The 18,537-nt window shown below is 42.8% G+C and overlaps 1 protein-coding gene across 1 annotated transcript in view; it reads right to left on the bottom strand.

Moving 5' to 3' along the window:
• Positions 1-14,790, bottom strand: part of LOC129859487 (storkhead-box protein 1-like) — a 47,842-nt gene extending 33,052 nt beyond the window's left edge. The window contains exon 1 of the mRNA XM_055929336.1: positions 14,228-14,790. Within this exon, the coding sequence (XP_055785311.1) occupies positions 14,228-14,603 (376 nt within the window). The 5' untranslated portion in view covers positions 14,604-14,790. The remainder of the gene's footprint in view (positions 1-14,227) is intronic.
• Between the last annotated feature and the right edge of the window lie 3,747 nt (positions 14,791-18,537).

Here is an 18,537-nt window from a genome sequence, read left to right as displayed (position 1 = left end):
TTTGGTCAGGGCGTGAGTTGGGGTGGGTATTCTATGTTCTATGTTTTGTAGTTCTATGTTTTGGCCGGGTAGGGTTCTCAATCATGGACAGCCGTCTATCGTTGTCTCTGATTGAGAACCATACTTAGGCTTCCCTTTTTCCCACCTGTGTTTGTGGGAAGTTGACTTTGTTTAGGGCACATAGCCTTTAGCTTCACGGTTTGTTTTTGTAGTGTTTATTGTTTTGTTCGGCGTAATTTTTATTAATAAAAGGAAAATGTACGCTCACAACGCTGCACCTTGGTCCTCCTCCTTCAACAGCCTAACAGCAATGTTGATAGGCTACATTGTAACATTTCATCGCATGTTATACCCTAGAGCACAGACCAGTCTGAGTAGACTACGCAAGTTTACTGTCCTGCAACCTCATTGTCAGAGGGGGAAGATTCTGTGTCACTAATTCTGTGACACAACATTATGACATGTCTTCAGGATAAGAGCTGTGAAGATGCTGATCTTCTAGTCAGTCATCAACACACTAAGAGACGGTTTCCTGGACCTGGATTATGTTTAGGCCTACTCCTGCTCTAGATAGAACGCTTATTCCTCACCGCATAGGGAGTTTCAGGAAATGGGCCAATAGTGACCTGAATCCGGACACTTCATTCCCCAAACAATGAACCCTGTAATGTTCCTAGGAACCAGACAGAGTAACCAGGTGTTAGACTGAAGACAGGTAATAATGTAACAGAGAATAAGCCCCTATTTGTCCCGGTTCCCAAAGTGCTCACTGTAACCCGATGCTCAGACAAATTTTAGATCCCTCATCACCGTGATACATTGACCACGGAGGCAGGTAGCAGATAAACATTTTAACTACATTCCAATGTTTTTTTAATTAAACAGTGGGAGGAAGGTTGGCATTTGTTTCTAAGCTATTATGTGATATTATAAAGGGGCGGAGCATGGTTTAGACCTAGTCATTAAAATGGCATGTTATGGTTAGAAAGCACAGTGCCTTTGTCCTCTATCCTGGCTGTCTAGTGACCACCAAGCCCAGAGGAATGCAGAATACTTCAGTTTCACAAGCTTCCCTTCCCTGGGAAGTTTAGAAGTTCCAGGTGTTTCCAGCACGCTCCACCCAAGGAGCCTTAACCCCCATGAGAGTGAGTGATGGTACACATACACACGGACACCGACATGCGTGCACACACACAAACAGTGCGCGCACACGCTCGAAGCCTCGAACACACATTCTCGAGCATGCACATACATACATACATACATACATACACACAGGCATGCAGGCATGCAGACACACATATAAAATGGACACACACACTCCTATCTTTACCCCTGGGAGAGAGGAATGGTTTATAGTACTCCCACCCCCTCTAATCAAGAGTGATGGTGGTGGGTGGGTCATTGAGGCCAGATGAAAGCCATTTCCTCTCCAGTCTAACCAGGGTATGTGCAGGAGGCCTAGCGGAGAAACGTCTGATGCGCCAACCAACTGAACCAAAGACAAAAACCGTATGTTTCAATTCATTCTTATCTTCATCCATAATATAATAATACTAGGCCGTGTTTCTACCTTCTACCGCATGTGTTATCGGTGTTATATGAAGCTAAGTCAACGTCCCCTCAGGAAGCTGAAGCTTCAATAATAACAGAAATACTACAATACTACATCACCTGGTAACTTCTACCTCTGACCAGCAGTGAGAGAATAAGGTTCAAATCCAATAAAAGCAGTCAACACACACACACACACACACACACGCCCACAAACCATGCACACACACACCGCCAGTGTGAATAAGCTGAGGGGTGCAAGATCTGTGTGTAATTGTTGGCTGTGATCCAGTGTTGTGAGTAAACTCTGCAGGTCAATAAATGGCCCAGTCTTGTGTGATTCTCACCTAGGGAGAGTTTCCTGCTGAATGGGAAGAGGATGTAGCTAACAAACGATCAGGGACACCGAGGGGTCATGTTAGAGAATGGAGGGTGAGCTTGTCTTTTCCTCTCTGGACTAATAATAAAGCAACTGAGGAAATAGCTATCAAGACACCACATACACACATACTTTCTCCTTTTTCCATTTCTCACACTGTGGGCTCCATGACCAGGACACACAGAGAGTGAGAGCGAGATCAATGTCTAACAGCATCAGGTCACACTGGACTGGTAGCATGAAAGATGGAGCTTCATAAAAAGGCCTTTTTTCTTTGTAAGAACGTCACTGGCCCAGCCAGTCTGGCTGAATCGGTGTACAACAGGGAATAGCTAGGCCTATTCTGACAACTCTTGGAGGAAAATGGTTTGTGCTACTTCATTATTCAAATCCAACACATTTCACCATTCAGGGTGCTTAAACGTTTGTCAAGCCAAGCTAAGCCTGACTGGCCCTGTTGAATGCAGTCCGACCACTTGTAATCAAGCCTCATCTCCACTCAGAAACACTACCTCTGTACTCTGTGTGTTATTCTACAGGGAGAGAGTGTGTGTGCGTTCTACTTCTTTTACAGGCACATGGTGGTTCAACTGGGCTTTATCTGTATATGAGGAACACCTAGAAATACAGCATGCACGCACGCACGCACGCACGCACGCACGCACGCACGCACGCACGCACGCACAACAGGGATTTTTCTGTTTAGGAGGAATACCTAGAAACATAGCACGAACGCCCGTGCACACTCACAGTCTGAGGATGGAACACCTGGAGACGCTGTGATTATATGAGCCGGTTGCCTTAACTACGACCCCAGTTAGCCCAGAAGTTGCCACCTTTGACCTTAGCTGCATGATCACGACAGGATGCCCAGGCCACGTGGCAATCACACACATATGCACAAACACACACAGGGTGGGCAGTTTAACCCCAGTAAGTCGAGGGGATGTCATGGCTAATAAGCAGACATCTGGTAGAGTTACGACCATTAGTACAGCTCTGAGTCTCGGACCAAACAAACCAATGAAATCAGACTCCCTATGTCTTAAAGTATACAAGCACTTTCATCTCCAAGATGTGAAGAAAAAGGACAAACAGAAGTTCTCTGTGTTCAGATAATGATTGATTCAAGAGGGATGCATTGCAGAAATGAGTTGGAAGCATTGCATACATTTGTGTTGCATGTGTCCTATAATTTTACATCCTCTCATCAACTCAATTTGTAGGCCTAACCCAATACTTCTCCAATTACATTTTTTCTTCTTCATCTATTTGTATTTTACAAGGTAAATAAATTGAGAACACAATATTATTTACAACGGCGATGTCGAGAAGAGCTGCATTAGATTGAATTACCCAATTGGAAGCTCCACATTCAAGTTCAATACCACGACACTGACAGTGACGACATAGTCTCTTGTTACCCTTGACAGTGGAGGAGGAGGGTTAAATTGTGTAGGAGGACACAGGATACCTCATTACACTACAGGGCGACTCAACATTAATGTCTTACGTGCATATCCCTCCGCCTGGCTGTAGCCTCGTACCAGGAACTATATCCAGAGTGAGGTGCCGTCCCAAATGGCACCCTATTCCCTACATTATGCACTACTTTTGACGGGAGCCGTATGGGCCAAGAACAAAAGTAGTGCACCATAGGGAATAGAGTGCCATTTGGGACGCATGTTAGCCTTCTCAATAATGCAGAAGCAGCTAACAGCCATTGTGATGGATGAGGGAAGCCTCTTATTTCACCTGAGGAAAAGAGTTGAACAACAACTAGGTTCTTCCATGACAAGTCTATTAGTATTAGGATATAACAAGACTGACGAGAGTGCCCCCCCCCCCCCCCCATAGAAGTAGAATAACAGTATAGCCTAGGACATCTATTTGTATGGTGTCACCATTCTCTCAAAAGACCTTCCTTCCAACCTCATGCTTTACTTTACCACAATTGTTCAGGAACCTTAAGGCTTTTGTGATCAAATGTTTTTTTTTAATAAGTTACACAAAACAGATACATATGGACAAAAAAAACAAGTGTCAAGACCAAACAGTTCCCATCCCACCCTCCACCACAGGACTTCCCCAACCCAAAGTTAGATTAGTGGTTCTCAGTAGCAGTCTTTTTACAGTCATACGTTGATGAAAGAGTAAATCTGTTTATTTCACTCGCCCCATGCATGCGTCCTACAGATATTTACATGTTTATAATGTCCAGCAGCCATTGCTGTCTGCTTAAAGAATGAGAAGCCTGCCAATGTGAGGCTACAGTAACAAAACAAAAAATTGTCTGCTGTTAATTCAGCCAGCCAAATACGTCGCTGTTTGAGAGATAAGTCTATAGTAGTGTCATCATTTAACAATAAAATGGATGGTGAACATGGTACATTTCTACCCATTATGTCAGATAGACAGGATGAGACAACAGAAAAGTAAAATCCCTGGGCGCTCCCAAACCATATGAAAACATGTGCCAGGAGTCTCCTGGGGGCACATTGAGCAATTTGGGGCTTGTCTAGCCTTTGTCTTAAATAGTTTTCATGCTGTGCGGTAAGTTCTATGGGAAGATTTTGATTTGATTTGATGGTTGAGGTTTCTTAATGAAATTGATATGTTGGACCAAACTCTGATCCAATTACTCACAATGCTACATATGGAAAGGTCTTTCTTCCATGATGCATGTGAAGGGATAGGTTGATGAGTCTAACACCAGTTCTAACCACTCTTCTGCTCTCTCAGTTGAACTCAGAAAGCTCTTTTCACAGAGCTCAGTGAGCTCACTTGCTCTGTTTTTCTGACAAACATAGCTGTCCAATCATTTAATCATTCCAATAAAACCCTCTACAGTTTCTACTCTTTGTATAGAAAAATCTATTCATGATTTCATAAGCCTTGAGGCTAGCCTGAGGCTATGAGAGAGAGAGAGAGAGAGAGAGAGAGAGAGAGAGAGAGAGAGAGAGAGAGAGAGAGAGAGAGAGAGAGAGAGAGAGAGAGAGAGAGAGAGAGAGAGAGAGAGAGAGAGAGAGAGAGAGAGAGAGAGAGAGAGAGACAGAGAGACAGAGAGACAGAGAGACAGAGAGAGACAGACGAGTGTTACTCCAGCGTAGGAGGTCAACTCCAGTACCAGGGGGGGTCCATTCCCAGAAAGACAAAACATAGCCTGTTCATTCTCCAGCTCACCCCATCCATCCCTGTTTCCTCATTCCTTCACCCTCACCCCTCACTGTCTCCCTCCACTCCTCCCCTCCAAACACCCCTCCTCCTCAATCAGTCACCCAAACCCCTTCATCTCCTCACCCATTCCGTTCATCGTTCTCCTCTCTCCCCTCATCCAAACAGTGGTGGCACCAGTAAACCTTCAGTCTTCTCCCCCCCATTAGCACTGACACAGTGATAATCAGACAGACCGAATGAGGAAACTAACTCCGCCTTATAAATTACAGAGCTGTGGTGATCGATTCTCTCCTTTCCCTCTCTCTGTCCCTCTCTCTAGGCTAAACTTCTCGTAAAAGTTATAATAAGAGTTAAGTTACTACCAGTAGATTAGCTAAACCCACCGCACTGCGGTTTACTGTCATCTCGAGCTCTCAATTAGAAAAGAGATGGGACTTTGTGTTAAACAAGGGTTAGACCATATTCAAAGAGGGTTCTTGCTAGGGTTTTTGTGCAGTGTCTTAAGAAATGCCTAAAATAGGCTAATCAAATAGTTTGATTAGCTGGTAATGTCATTACAAATCCTACCACCCAATTTCCTCCAGTGAATAGAGAAAGAGAACAGCCCTCTCAGTTAGGAAAATTGCATTCTAGTCACATTCAAAACTTAGGAAATTGTCTGGTTAAAAACTCCATAACAAATTATAACCTGGAAAAGGTCAGAGGGGGCATTTCCAAGTTGGAGCTGGCGTGTTGAAGTCAATGTCAAGGTCTTTCTCGGTGTCTGCTATAAAGACATCAGGCTTATATAGTCCCTCGCTGGCCATGAAATGAAATGACATTAATCCTGAGGGACTGGGGTTGTTAGGGTGGCTCTGGTTGGCAGCCAATGGAGGACTGATTCACTGCTGACCGCCTTGTAGTGAAAAGGCAGTAAACCAACCTGCAGGGACTAATTTCCAAACAAATCACTATCGAGTAGAATCAGTCTGATCAGAAGGAAGAGAAGGGTGTGTGTGTGTGTTTGTGTGCACGTGTGTCTGTGAGTCTGCCTGTGTGTCACTATGCATTTATGCATGCCCATGTGTTTGTGTTTTTAGGGTGTGCACAACAATAACCTTGTCCCCCATGTGGTGAGTGTGTTTGTGGGAGTTTGTTGTGAGTTGAAGCTTATTAAGAGGCAGCTACAAGCTCCACTCCATTGATCTACATGCTTGCGTGCATGTGGGTGGAGATGTTTTTTGGGGGCAGCGAACTCTTTCCGTTGCGTTCCATCCAGTGAGGAAGTCCGCCTTGTGGAATGTATATTCACTACGGGGTTTGGGGAGGCAGCAGAGCTTACCAAGCAAGAGGGTCGAGGCACTCTTTAAAAACAAATGTACTCTAGCTAGTAACAGCATTTGAACTTCTGGATCCGGTGTTACATGCCTGTTTATAAATAGTAGCTAGCTCGCTACATGTCAGGCTAGTCTGGTCTATGCTTTACTACGCTACAGAAGATGAAGCAAACATGTCTCTCTATGAATGGCAATAGATTGAACTACTCAGGAGAATAAAAAATTACTGACAAAATGGCGAGTTCATCCAATGAAGAGAATACACAAGCTGGAGAATACACGTCTGTTGTTCAACCTATGTGAATCAATGACGAGGAAAGACATGTTCAATACTTCTGGATGTCGGATGCCAGATTTGACGACTTGTATCAGCGGCTTCCCCCTAACCTCTAGCACGAGAGAACTCACAGCTTGACCGTCATTGCTTCAGGAGGGCTGTCTTTGACCCGTTTTTTTGCCAGTGGCAGCACACATAAGTGTGCCAAGGCAATCTGGCATGTCCTGAAGGAGGATTTTGTTGCTTATCCCTCTGTGGCAAAAAATGGGCTTCACCATGGTCGACGTGAACGCATAGCCGGGAGGGAGATGCAGGAATCTTTTCCCGAGGCAAATTGGGCTCGCAACTCATTACAGGCCATCTGCCACTACCAAGGCCAGAGAGCTTCCCGGGGACCCAAACACAGAGCCCATGTTTTCGTGGAAGACGAGGCATTACCTCTGATGGTAAACCTAATGCGACCATATCCAGGTAAGATACGCTTAATACATGTGACTGTACATATGTGAAAATTATTGCATGGACGTTGTAATTATATGCCTCATATAAATGTGATCTGGCATCCCAGTAAGAGGATGGGGGCCTATGTCCAAAGCATTGGCTGCACAGATGTTACAGTACACATTTGGCAGCCTTCATGTTCCTGTTCAACACTAATAGAAAAGCTTATTTTATTCAAAGATTCTTCTGGCTTTAATGACGCCAAGAAGATCTACAACTATCACCATTCAATAGCCAGAAGAATTTCAGAGAACTGCTTTGGGATCCTTGCTGCAAGATGGAGGATCCTGAAACGAGCCCTTGAGGTTGCCCCAGCTGGTCAAGTGCCTTTCCAGGATGCTGCGATCACATGTGGCAGCCTACAGTAAATGTTGGAGTGTGGTTTGGAAAACGTGCGCACATACACTAAGTGTACAAAACATTAGGAACACCTTCAGAACAGTCTCTATTCGTCGGGGCATGGACTACAAGGTGTTGAAAGCGTTCCACAGGGATGCTGTCCCATGTTTATTCTAATGCTTCCCACAGTTATGTCAAGTTGGCTGGATGTCCTTTGGGTGGTGGACCATTCTTGATACACATGGGAAACTGTTGAGCATGAAAACCACAGCAGTGTTGCAGTTCTTGACACAAACCGGTGCGCCTGGCACCTACTACCATACCCCATTCAAAGGCACTTGAATATTTTGTCTTCCCAATTTACCCTCTGAAGGGCACACATACACAATATATGTCTCAATTGTCTCAAGTCTTAAAAATATTTTTTTTACCTGTCTCCTCCCCTTTATCGACACTGTTTGAAAAGTTGTGTCTGGACTACGAGGGACCTCCGCAGACGACTTAATCTGCACCCATCGCATCATCGTCCATAACAAACAGGGTAGGCAGGGGTATTGAGGGTGTCCAACATTTATTTTCTGTTAAACAAATAAAAAAATGTAGCAAAGATTTTTTAGCAAAGATTTTTACCGAAAACATGTGTTGCGATTGGAGCTCTGGATTTTCTACACTGCATTTTTTAGAAATAGCCACTTGGATTAAATATGACGATGTTTGCCTTTCCGTGCTTTGTATAGCCTACTACTGAATATGGTGCAAATGTATGCTCAGATATGTCAACTTCCTGTGAAGAAGCACAATGATTTTCGGCACATGAACAGGTAAAATAATTTGTCTGCTGGACATTTCATGAGTCGAATTTAGCCCATTTTCTATCAGACATACGAGGATGAATATTACATATCATCTAAGGATATCTATTGAAATTATGAAAAAATAAATAAATACGGATGCATAAATGATTAGGTGATGACTACAGATATGATACATTTCTGAAACTATATGGAAAATATATGGATCTGCCTAATTATAAAAGCTTAGATATGTCAGCATGTTGACACATACCCTTTCCAGAGTTAGAATATTAGACAAATATGTAAGCGGGTGCACACGCATCAGATGCGTGTCTTGAAAATATCTCACCCCAGATATCTCCCTGGACTCATATGGTTTTGCAACTCCGGGAGAAGAGGAATAGCAGAGCGGCATGCACAACTGCGTATGGGCTCATCTGGAAAAGAGAGGCTATGTGTAGCTAAAGAAGCGAATTCACATCAACCCATCATGTGTTGGCTAAATAGTAAGCCCAATGTTGCAGTAATGTATCTTCACCAGCCAATGTGATCACAATATCGCACGCTTTCAAATCAAATCAAATTTATTTATATAGCCCTTCTTACATCAGCTGATATCTCAAAGTGCTGTACAGAAACCCAGCCTAAAACCCCAAACAGCAAGTAATGTAGGTGTAGAAGCACGGAAAAACTCCCTAGAAAGGCCAAAACCTAGGAAGAAACCTAGAGAGGAACCAGGCTATGAGGGGTGGCCAGTCCTCTTCTGGCTGTGCCGGGTGGAGATTATAACAGAACATGGCCAAGATGTTAAAATGTTCATAAATGACCAGCATGGTCAAATAATAATAATCACAGTGGTTGTCGAGGGTGCAACAGGTCAGCACCTCAGGAGTAAATGTCAGTTGGCTTTTCATAGCCGATCATTAAGAGTATCTCTACAGCTCCTGCTGTCTCTAGAGAGTTGAAAACAGCAGGTCTGGGACAGGTAGCACGTCTGGTGAACAGGTCAGGGTTCCATAGCCCCAGGCAGAACAGTTGAAACTGGAGCAGCAGCACGGCCAGGTGGACTGGAGACAGCAAGGAGTCATCATGCCAAGTAGCCCTGAGGCATGGTCCTAGGGCTCAGGTCCTCCTTCTCTCCTATCAAATGCCCACCAGTTATTTTGGCTGAAGAAAGATAGCTTACTAGCAATTTGTAGTTGCATGCATATTAACCCATCATTTTCTTAGCTAAATAAGGGCCTTTAAATATTTACCTGTCAAGTCAAGAAAAAAATATGAAATGGCAGTGTGCATTAGAGGCATTTGCGGGTCCCACATGGACCCAATATGCATAAATGTATACAAACTATATAGAGACCGGTTCAGAACGGATCCAAGGACAACTAGACACGTTCCATATATACCTGATCGGATTCAGACTGGTCCGTTCCAAGTGAGGGAAGCAGCAGAAAAGTACATTTTTAAGCTACTTTATTAACCGGAGCTGATAAAGCATGTGTGGAGAAGAGGTAGAGAGAGGTGACACTTTAGCAGGGGCTGTGCTGTGTGTGTAGGCCACTGTGAGTGTGAGCAAGTGACATGGGGAACAGGGAGGGAGAGACAGCAAGTAACCAACCCGACTCGCGCCATAGTAGACTAATAGCTGCCATAGCTTGGTTATTTATCATCCAATATGAATACGTAGTAGCTACGTGTCTTGACCGCATCAAACCGGGAGAAGCTAGTTAAGCTAGCTAGCTAGGCCTACAGCTACAAACAACAACTCAGAATATAAAGTAGCAACCTACCTGTTAGGCTACAACGACCAAGAGCTATCATTCTTCTTTAACTTTTAATTCCATCATTTTAATACCATCTTCCATTGATTAGATATTTCCTAACTTTTGCCACACATGAAGGCTCAATGACTGTAACAACTGTTCCCAAGTGGCGCATCTCAGTGCAAGAGGCGATACTACAGTCCCTGGTTCGAATTCAGGCTGAATTACATCCGGCAGTGATTGGGAGTCCCATAGGGCGGCGCACATTTGGCCCAGCGTCGTCCGGGTTTGGCCGTCATTGTAAATAAGAATATGTTCTTAAGTGACTTGCCTAGTTAAATAAAAGTTAAATTATTTTAAAAATTCAATTCCTCTTTGATTACTTATGATTGGACGACAACAACAACACTGTGAAAAGCAAAGAGCAGCAACATAAATTACAATTTCTCTTTCTCTCTCCATCTCTACTGTTAGCAGTCACGTTCGGATCTGTATGGGTCTTTCCGGACAAGTCAGTTAAAATTACACATACAGAGAACCGTGACAATCATATCAGATCAGATCCGACCCAGACCCATGACATTAATTAGAATTCGGCATCTGGACCTGCTCGGGTCCCAGATATTCGGGTGCAGGCGGATCCGTGAAGACCTCTAGTGTGCGTTCCCCAGGGCTAAATGCCATAGAATTTCTGTGACAATAGACTAGAACAGCACACGGACAGAGCTACATACATTTTAAGCATTTCCTTTAAGCTTTGCGAGTGATAAGGACAAGTTTAATGTCGGACAACAACAGAATGTTCATTTATTTAATGCGTGCCAAAGCTGGTGAGATGAAAGGGGTAGTTTTATACTGAGGCATTGGCAGGATTTTTAAACATATTACCACATTCATGCCTCAGTTGGCCAAAATAAAAGTACAGGCGTTGTTACTGGCAATACCATTCAGATATACAGGAAAAGGCGGCAAAAAGTTTGACATGGTAAAGTTGGCGGATTTTCGTCATGGTATGACAGGGATATTTCTCTGTATTTCTGTCCTATAACCTGATCATACCATAATTGGGTCCAAAATCCACACAGAGGTGTCATTTACACTTACTATAACAAGTATTTTCTGACACTATACAACCCATGAGATCATGTCATGCATATGTGGATGTTCAAAACACCCTGAAAATTATTATAGCTTTCCGAAAGTAATAAGAGAGAGAGACGCCTATTTAAGGTTGTACAGAGATTTGTAAACAGGCTTTGACAAACATACAGAATGTTTCAACGTGAAAGATGACACTGATTGGTCAGTCAAAAGTCTGCGGAAGACAACCAGACAATGTTTTTTTAGCAAGCCGATGTTTATTGGACATCATGGCTCAAGCTTTGTGACAAATACAATAGATAGTTTACCAATCACATGAATGAAACGTCTTTTCAACGCCATAGCCGAGTGAAGTAGGGGTGCTGAGGGTGCTGCAACACCCCCTAAAAAATAAGAATAAAAAATATATATCAACACTTTTCTTTTTTTTATCAATATTTTTCCACAAAAGTAGTGCACTGGGCCTTTACTAGTATTAGCGGACCAATATAGACATTTGTAGTGGAGGCAAAAAAAATTACATAGGTGCAAAGTCATTGGCAAAGCCACAAAATATCCACATCAAATTAAACGTTTTTTTCTTGATCAAATAACATGGAAAACAACCACTTTTTGTGAAGTATTCATTTCCTATCATTACAAACCACTTAATTACTATATTGTACATAGGCTGGTCATCTAGGTTTGTACCTGTAGACTTTCCATTACCATGTAGAAAAACAATGCGCAATACAGTAATTGAGACATCAATTACTGATGAAGTGGCTCATTTGGTAGAGCACGACCGGCCCGCTCATTAGGCGTCCGCCTATGGTGGCAGATTGACGAGGGCGGCATTTTCTGAGCTAAACTGACCAAGACGCGCCTCCAACAACAACACATAAAACCTCACATAATTCTGTCCCAAAACAATGACAATTTCTCAACCAGTGGCATAAGGACTTTTTAGGTGAGCGTAGATTCCGCCCTGTGATAAGCAGTGCCCACTTTGTCAAAGGAAGTGCAAAATATTGTCCATTCTCAGCATGCCTCTTCAGGGTGCTGATGGAGAGATGCACCGCTGTGGCGCTCCAACAACGTTCCTTCAAAAAGATAATCCAACAAAAATCATGTAGCAGATATAGGATATGGTAGAAAGAGCATGTGGCCTTTTCTGTAGCCTACAGGCTGGAGATAAAATGTATGACAATGTTATGAGATGGACACATCAAATAGCCTAACCTAAATGGTGCCCAATCAACAACAAAAAATGCGCTGTCATGTTCCCACTGTGGAAACACATTGCAAATAGACTCACGATAACTCCTGATAAAGTTGGGTATCAACATCCGAAAAATAAGTATTTTCAACTTTCATTCAGAACCAAAATTGAACCTAACTTCAACGTCTGGAAAATATGTTTTTTACACGTCTTTTCAACGTCATTTTGCTTACTGGGGATATTTTTGTTTTGCGAGGCAGCATTCTTTGGTCTCGTTTAAGGAGGCAGAACAGCAAGGACCAGCCCTGGTTGTGGGTTCAATTCTCACAGGGGACCAATACGAAAAAGGAATGAATAGACCATTTCAGTTTTCACATAGAAATAAGTTCCATTTGCAAAGTATTTTAAGAAACTGGAAAGCATATATCATGCAAGTATTTTTATATTCCACAATTATTATCAGATTAACTCTTTTGTACAGATAATTATCAGAGTCAAGTTACAAATGCTGATAAACACTCAAATACATTTAGTTTTTTTTTAAGTCACAACAGTGGTGCACTGGGCCTTTATTAGTCCTGTATTAGAAACCAATATATATATATCTGCAGGGCGGCCACATTTTTTATGCATCCCCCAGTCGGAAAAAAAATCGCAGCATCCCCACCCCCAAACTTCATGCAGCAATGAGGGTGCCCATTCAATAGGCGCTAACTACCTTCAGCGCCTATTGATGAATGCATCTACTTCCTGGGAAATTATATTAAGACCCCTGACGCTTGCTGTAAACATGAACACGCAACGCTTGCTGTACAGTTTTTTAAACATAAGGAACATATCTTTCATATCAGGCAGAAATAATTTTCACACAAACAATTACGAGTTCGTCTACCATTATAAAAGCAAACTAATTAACTTGCGCCAAACACCTGTGTGTAAGCTAACTCGGGAAGTGTAGTTTGGTCAAATGGAGGCACCCATAGCTGTATGGAACTGTGCAAAACTGCTACAGTAAGTGTATTTTGCGTGATGTATTGTTGTCTCTACCTTCTTGCCCTTTGTTCTGTTGTTTGTGCCATGTTGTGTGTTGCTACCATGCTGTGTTATGTCTTAGGTCTCTCTTTATGTAGTATTGTAGTGTCTCTCTTGTCGTGATGTGTGTTGTCCTATATTTTAATTATTTTTATTTTTAATCCCAGACCCGTCCCCGCAGGAGGCTTTTTGCCTTTTGGTAGGCCATCATTGTAAATAAGAATTTGTTCTTCACTGACCTGTCTAGTTAAATAAAGCTTAAATAAAAAACATGTTTCTTTATTTTAAGGATTCTTTCTCGTTGATGACAGTGCCACATACTGTATGCTTCGAAAGCCGTATCGCAAGCGATGATTATTGACGTTTCGAAACATTAAAACACAGCTTCGGGATTGTAGTTCACATGAGCCAGTCGTGGGAGAAACTACTCGCTGAAACTGTAGGGAGAGGGCAGAATGCCGCCTGTTGATCACTCGCCCATTGACAGTTTCTCGGGCTTTTATTTTCATTAGCCTTTATCCAACACATTTTCTCTCTCGAGGCTAAGTGCTGTGTCAACAATGTATTTCCCAAAGAGTCCCTATATAAATTATGGAGAGTGGGGACAAGTCAATACTTATCAATGGGGTTAGATCATTTTCTTATGGAAGAAAATCATCATTTATTGTGCGCCATGATGGCAATGGCCATTCATATATATTTTGTTACACAGGCAACATGTTCTCATATGTCATCTAAAAATAATCGAACAAAGTATAAATAGTAATGGTAGAATAATAATTCCGGCACATACCCACTGCTTTGATGACAAACCCTTTGGGTGACCTCAGCGCTCTGCGCATCCAAGCTTCCCTCAACACCTCTAGGTTGTTGGCATTCCCATGGACGAACAGGACTAAATTCTCCATCCATCCGTGGAAATAAACTTCAGCTACCGCTTTCACAAGTCTTTTGTTCCAAAAACTGCGCAGATTTTGCGCTTTGAAATCCGTAAAAATCTCCTGACCACTCGCACTGTTCACGTTGTATTTCCCTCCACCGGTGATTCTCGAGCTCTCCTCTTCCTTGCAGAAGACCAGCGCGAGTGAGGCGGTCGACAGTTGGACGACCCGCTGTTGTTGTGACATTTTTGTTATCGCCGATTCGCTCGATTCTAGGAGAAATATCATGCTACAGACATCATCACACAACGACGCAGGTATTTCCCACCCCAAAAAATCCTTGGAACGCTAGAATTTGTAAAACATTCCGACAGTGTCATTCGGAGCTGTGCCAAGTGATCGGAGCGGAGCGCAGACTGTGGTAGTTTCTCCTGCTTCCAAGGTAACCAGTGGTGAATCTGGCAGAGGAGGCGGAGGGATCAGCTAGTTGTGACAGGGCCAATAAAAGTAGTCTCAGGTTGGCTATTGAAATGCAATTCAACTGGAACTTGAGACAGGTGCGAATCTCGACTTTTACCTATATACGGTCTATGGCTTTTACGCATTGGCATAAAAATAATGCGCATATTATGTCGGCTAAGGTTGTCCTTATACAAGAGAGCACTCTAAACCCAAATACACTTGCCATGTTGCCTATAATACACCTCTTACAATGTAATTATTTAACACATGTTACATAATAGCACATTAATGTCTAATAAGGGCTGGTATCAAAATTATATTCTGGATGACATTGAAATTGGGCCTACCAAGGGGTTTTTCTGAAGTCAATCATATTCAACAGTTCTTAGTCATTTAATTGTGTAGGTCCAATAATAATATCATGAATGCAAGACTTTATGCAAGAAAAGATATGTACAAATACCCTTGCTCACAGAACACACAACACAGATCTGGTTTGTTCAGAATACATCAGTAGCGCAGGGTAAGGTTTGGCATCAGACCAGCTCCAATGCTTCCTTGTAAAACCCTTGGTTCCTGTTCAAGTTTTTCTTATAAATGGTTGCTACATCAGAAAGAACATGGGATAGCTCAGAGCCAGGCTTGAAAGCAACTTTTGTTGAGGGCTAGGTCCTTTACATAAGAATAAACTCACTAGACTGTGCTGCTCTGGGTTACTTGTGTAACGGATGTGAAATGGCTAGCTAGTTAGCGGGTACGCGCTAGTAGCATTTCAATCAGTTACGTTACTTGCTCTGAGACTTTAAGTAGGGTTGCCCCTTGCTTTGCAAGGGCCGCGGCCTTTGTGGAGCGATGGGTAACGATGCTTCGTGGGCAACCGTTGTTGATGTGTGCAGAAGGTCCCTGGTTCGCGCCCGTGTCGGGGCGAGGGGACGACGTAAAGTTTATACTGTTACATTGGTGCCGTGACCCGGATCACTAGTTGAAAGGGGGGTGAGTGTAACGGATGTGAAATGGCTAGCTAGTTAGCGGGTACGTGTAATGGATGTGAAATGGCTAGCTAGTTAGCGGGTGCGCGCTAGTAGCATTTCAATCAGTTACGTCACTTGCTCTGAGACTTAAGTAGTGTTGCCCCTTGCTTTGCAAGGGCCGCGGCCTTTGTGGAGCGATGGGTAACGACCGTGCTTCGTGGGCGACCGTCGTTGATGTGTGCAGAGGGTCCCTGGTTCGCGCCCGTGTCGGGGCGAGGGGACGGTTTAAAGTTATACTGTTACATACGCGCTAGTAGCATTTCAATCAGTTACGTCACTTGCTCTGAGACTTTAAGTAGGGTTGCCCCTTGCTTTGCAAGGGCCGCGGCTTTTGTGGAGCGATGGGTAACGACGCTTCGTGGGTGTCAGTTGTTGATGTGTGCAGAGGGTCCCTGGTTCGCGCCCGTGTCTGGGCGAGGGGACGGTTTAAAGTTATACTGTTACACTTGCTTCCAACAGACAAATAATTTGATTCCGATAAGAAAATTTTTGCAAAATGGTGCCATAGTTCTTTAGTTTTTCTACATGGAACATACATGCAATGCCACAGGTTACAAGAAAACTCACTCAGTGGCTCTAATAAAAGTTTGGTAACCACTGCCCTATATAGATACTGTAGCTACAATGAGAACCATTCCCTCCCAAATGCTTTTACTACAGACACCCCCATTAGGCCAGGCTTTTTCTCCAACTTTAAGCAGGCCCAGTCAGAGCCACAGATAGACGGATATAATATCTGTCTGTCTATAGTTTCAGGTTCACTCAGAGCCTGTAGAAGTAAAGGGGCCACCCTGACTCGCTGTGGTATTAAGCTCAGTGCTGGAACAAGATATTGTGTTTCCTCTGTACATGAAAAGGATACATCACCCAAGCTACACATGATGAATTATGTGCTGTGTTTTACCCATGGAGGAGGAAGGGGATGTGAGGGGAGGGGAGAGGAGTGCAGTTACAAGGCAAAGGCATATGGGGGTGGCAGAGATATATTTTGTGGTGGCCTATACCAGAAAACAAATGCCTACTTTTGCTAACGCTTTATTTTACTGTCTGTTGTTCACCTAGTATCCGGCATTCGACAACTTATTTACTACCTGAAAATATAGACACTCCATATCATTCCTTCCGCAGCCTTGGGGGCAGTGTGGTCGCTTGGTTCCTTGATCTGATCTACGCTATATAGGCTACTCATCAAAGTAGCGTATTTTGCATTAATAACCAAATATAATCTCAGCGACTGTTCAAACAGTAAACCAAACAACAAGAATCCACCCAAACATTTTTTGTTTACAAGTAATACCTAGAGATTCCAGGCTATAGTGGAATGGTAGAACCTGCTATAGCCAACTAGCTAGACATGTGTTTTTTTTCTCCATAACCAAAACATGATGACATTCTATTTTTTAGCTGATATGGGAATGAAGCATATCAAACTGGGATAATGTTTTAAGTTACACCGGCAAGTATACAAATACTTGCCAGGGCATATTTTTTTATTATAAATCTGATGATTTCAAATGGACATGTTGGAAGATAAAAAGGTCAGCTAGCTTGCTATGTTTTTAGCCAGGCTAAAGCCAGCTATCCAGGCTCATTGCTATCTCCTACGAGCAATGAAAAGGCAAAAAAAAGTTGCTGTCGCCCTCTTGGGAGTGGGACCAGCAATGGTATCATGTTCCAAAAAGGTGTCCACTAATCCCACTCCACCACCCATTCGCAAAAAAAGGGCATCCTGTTTGCAATAAGGCACTAAAGTAAAACTGCAAAAAATGTGGCAAAGAAATTAACTTTATGTCCTGAGTACAAAGTGCTACGTTTAGGGAAAATCCAACAACACGTCGCTGAGAACCACTCTTCATATTTTCAAGCATATTTTATTTTATGATAAAAATAAACAGAATAGAGCTAAGCACAGGCAAAATCTTAGAGGAAAACCTGGTTGTCTGTCTACACTGGGAGACAAATTCACATTTCAGCAGGACAATAGCCTAAAACACAAAGCCAAATATACACTGGAGTTGGAGTTGCTTAAAAGAATGTGCAAATATTGTACAATCCAGGTGTGCAAAGCTCTTAGAGACTTACCCAGAAAGACTCACAGCTGTAATCAATGCCAAAGGTTGTTCTAACATGTATTGACTCAGGGGTGTGAATACTGTAAATTAGATATTTCTGTATTTAATTTTCAATACATTTGCAAACATTTCTAAAAACATATTTTCACTTTGTCATTAGATGGGTGAGGGAAGTTTTTTAAATCAATTTTGAATTCAGGCTGTAACACAACAAACATGTGGAATAAGTCAAGGGGTATGAATACTTTCCAGAGGCACTGTGTCTTCATCAGGGAATTCAACAACAATATGATTTTTCTATGCTGGACAAGAATTGTCCTTCAGGGACAATAAATATCGGTCACACTTTATTTGGATAGTCCATCTGTAGATGCTCTACAGATGCTCATACTATCAACAAACTATCTGTTGATAAGAAACTGCAAGGTTACTAGAAGCTTCACCCCAATGAGCAGCATGCGTGCAGGCATGGAAAACCTCCCTGGTCTTTGTGGTTGAATCTGTTTGAAATTCACTTCACTGCTCGAGTGAGGGACCTTACAATTATCTGTATGTGTGGGGTACAGAGATGAGGTAGTCATGTTAAACACTATTATTGCACACAGTGGGAGTCCACGCAACTTACTATGACACTTGTTAAGCACATTTTTACTCCTG

This window comes from Salvelinus fontinalis, chromosome 1 (genome assembly GCF_029448725.1).
Source record: "Salvelinus fontinalis isolate EN_2023a chromosome 1, ASM2944872v1, whole genome shotgun sequence".
NCBI classification, from domain to species: domain Eukaryota; kingdom Metazoa; phylum Chordata; class Actinopteri; order Salmoniformes; family Salmonidae; genus Salvelinus; species Salvelinus fontinalis.
This window is presented reverse-complemented; position numbering and strand designations above follow the sequence as displayed.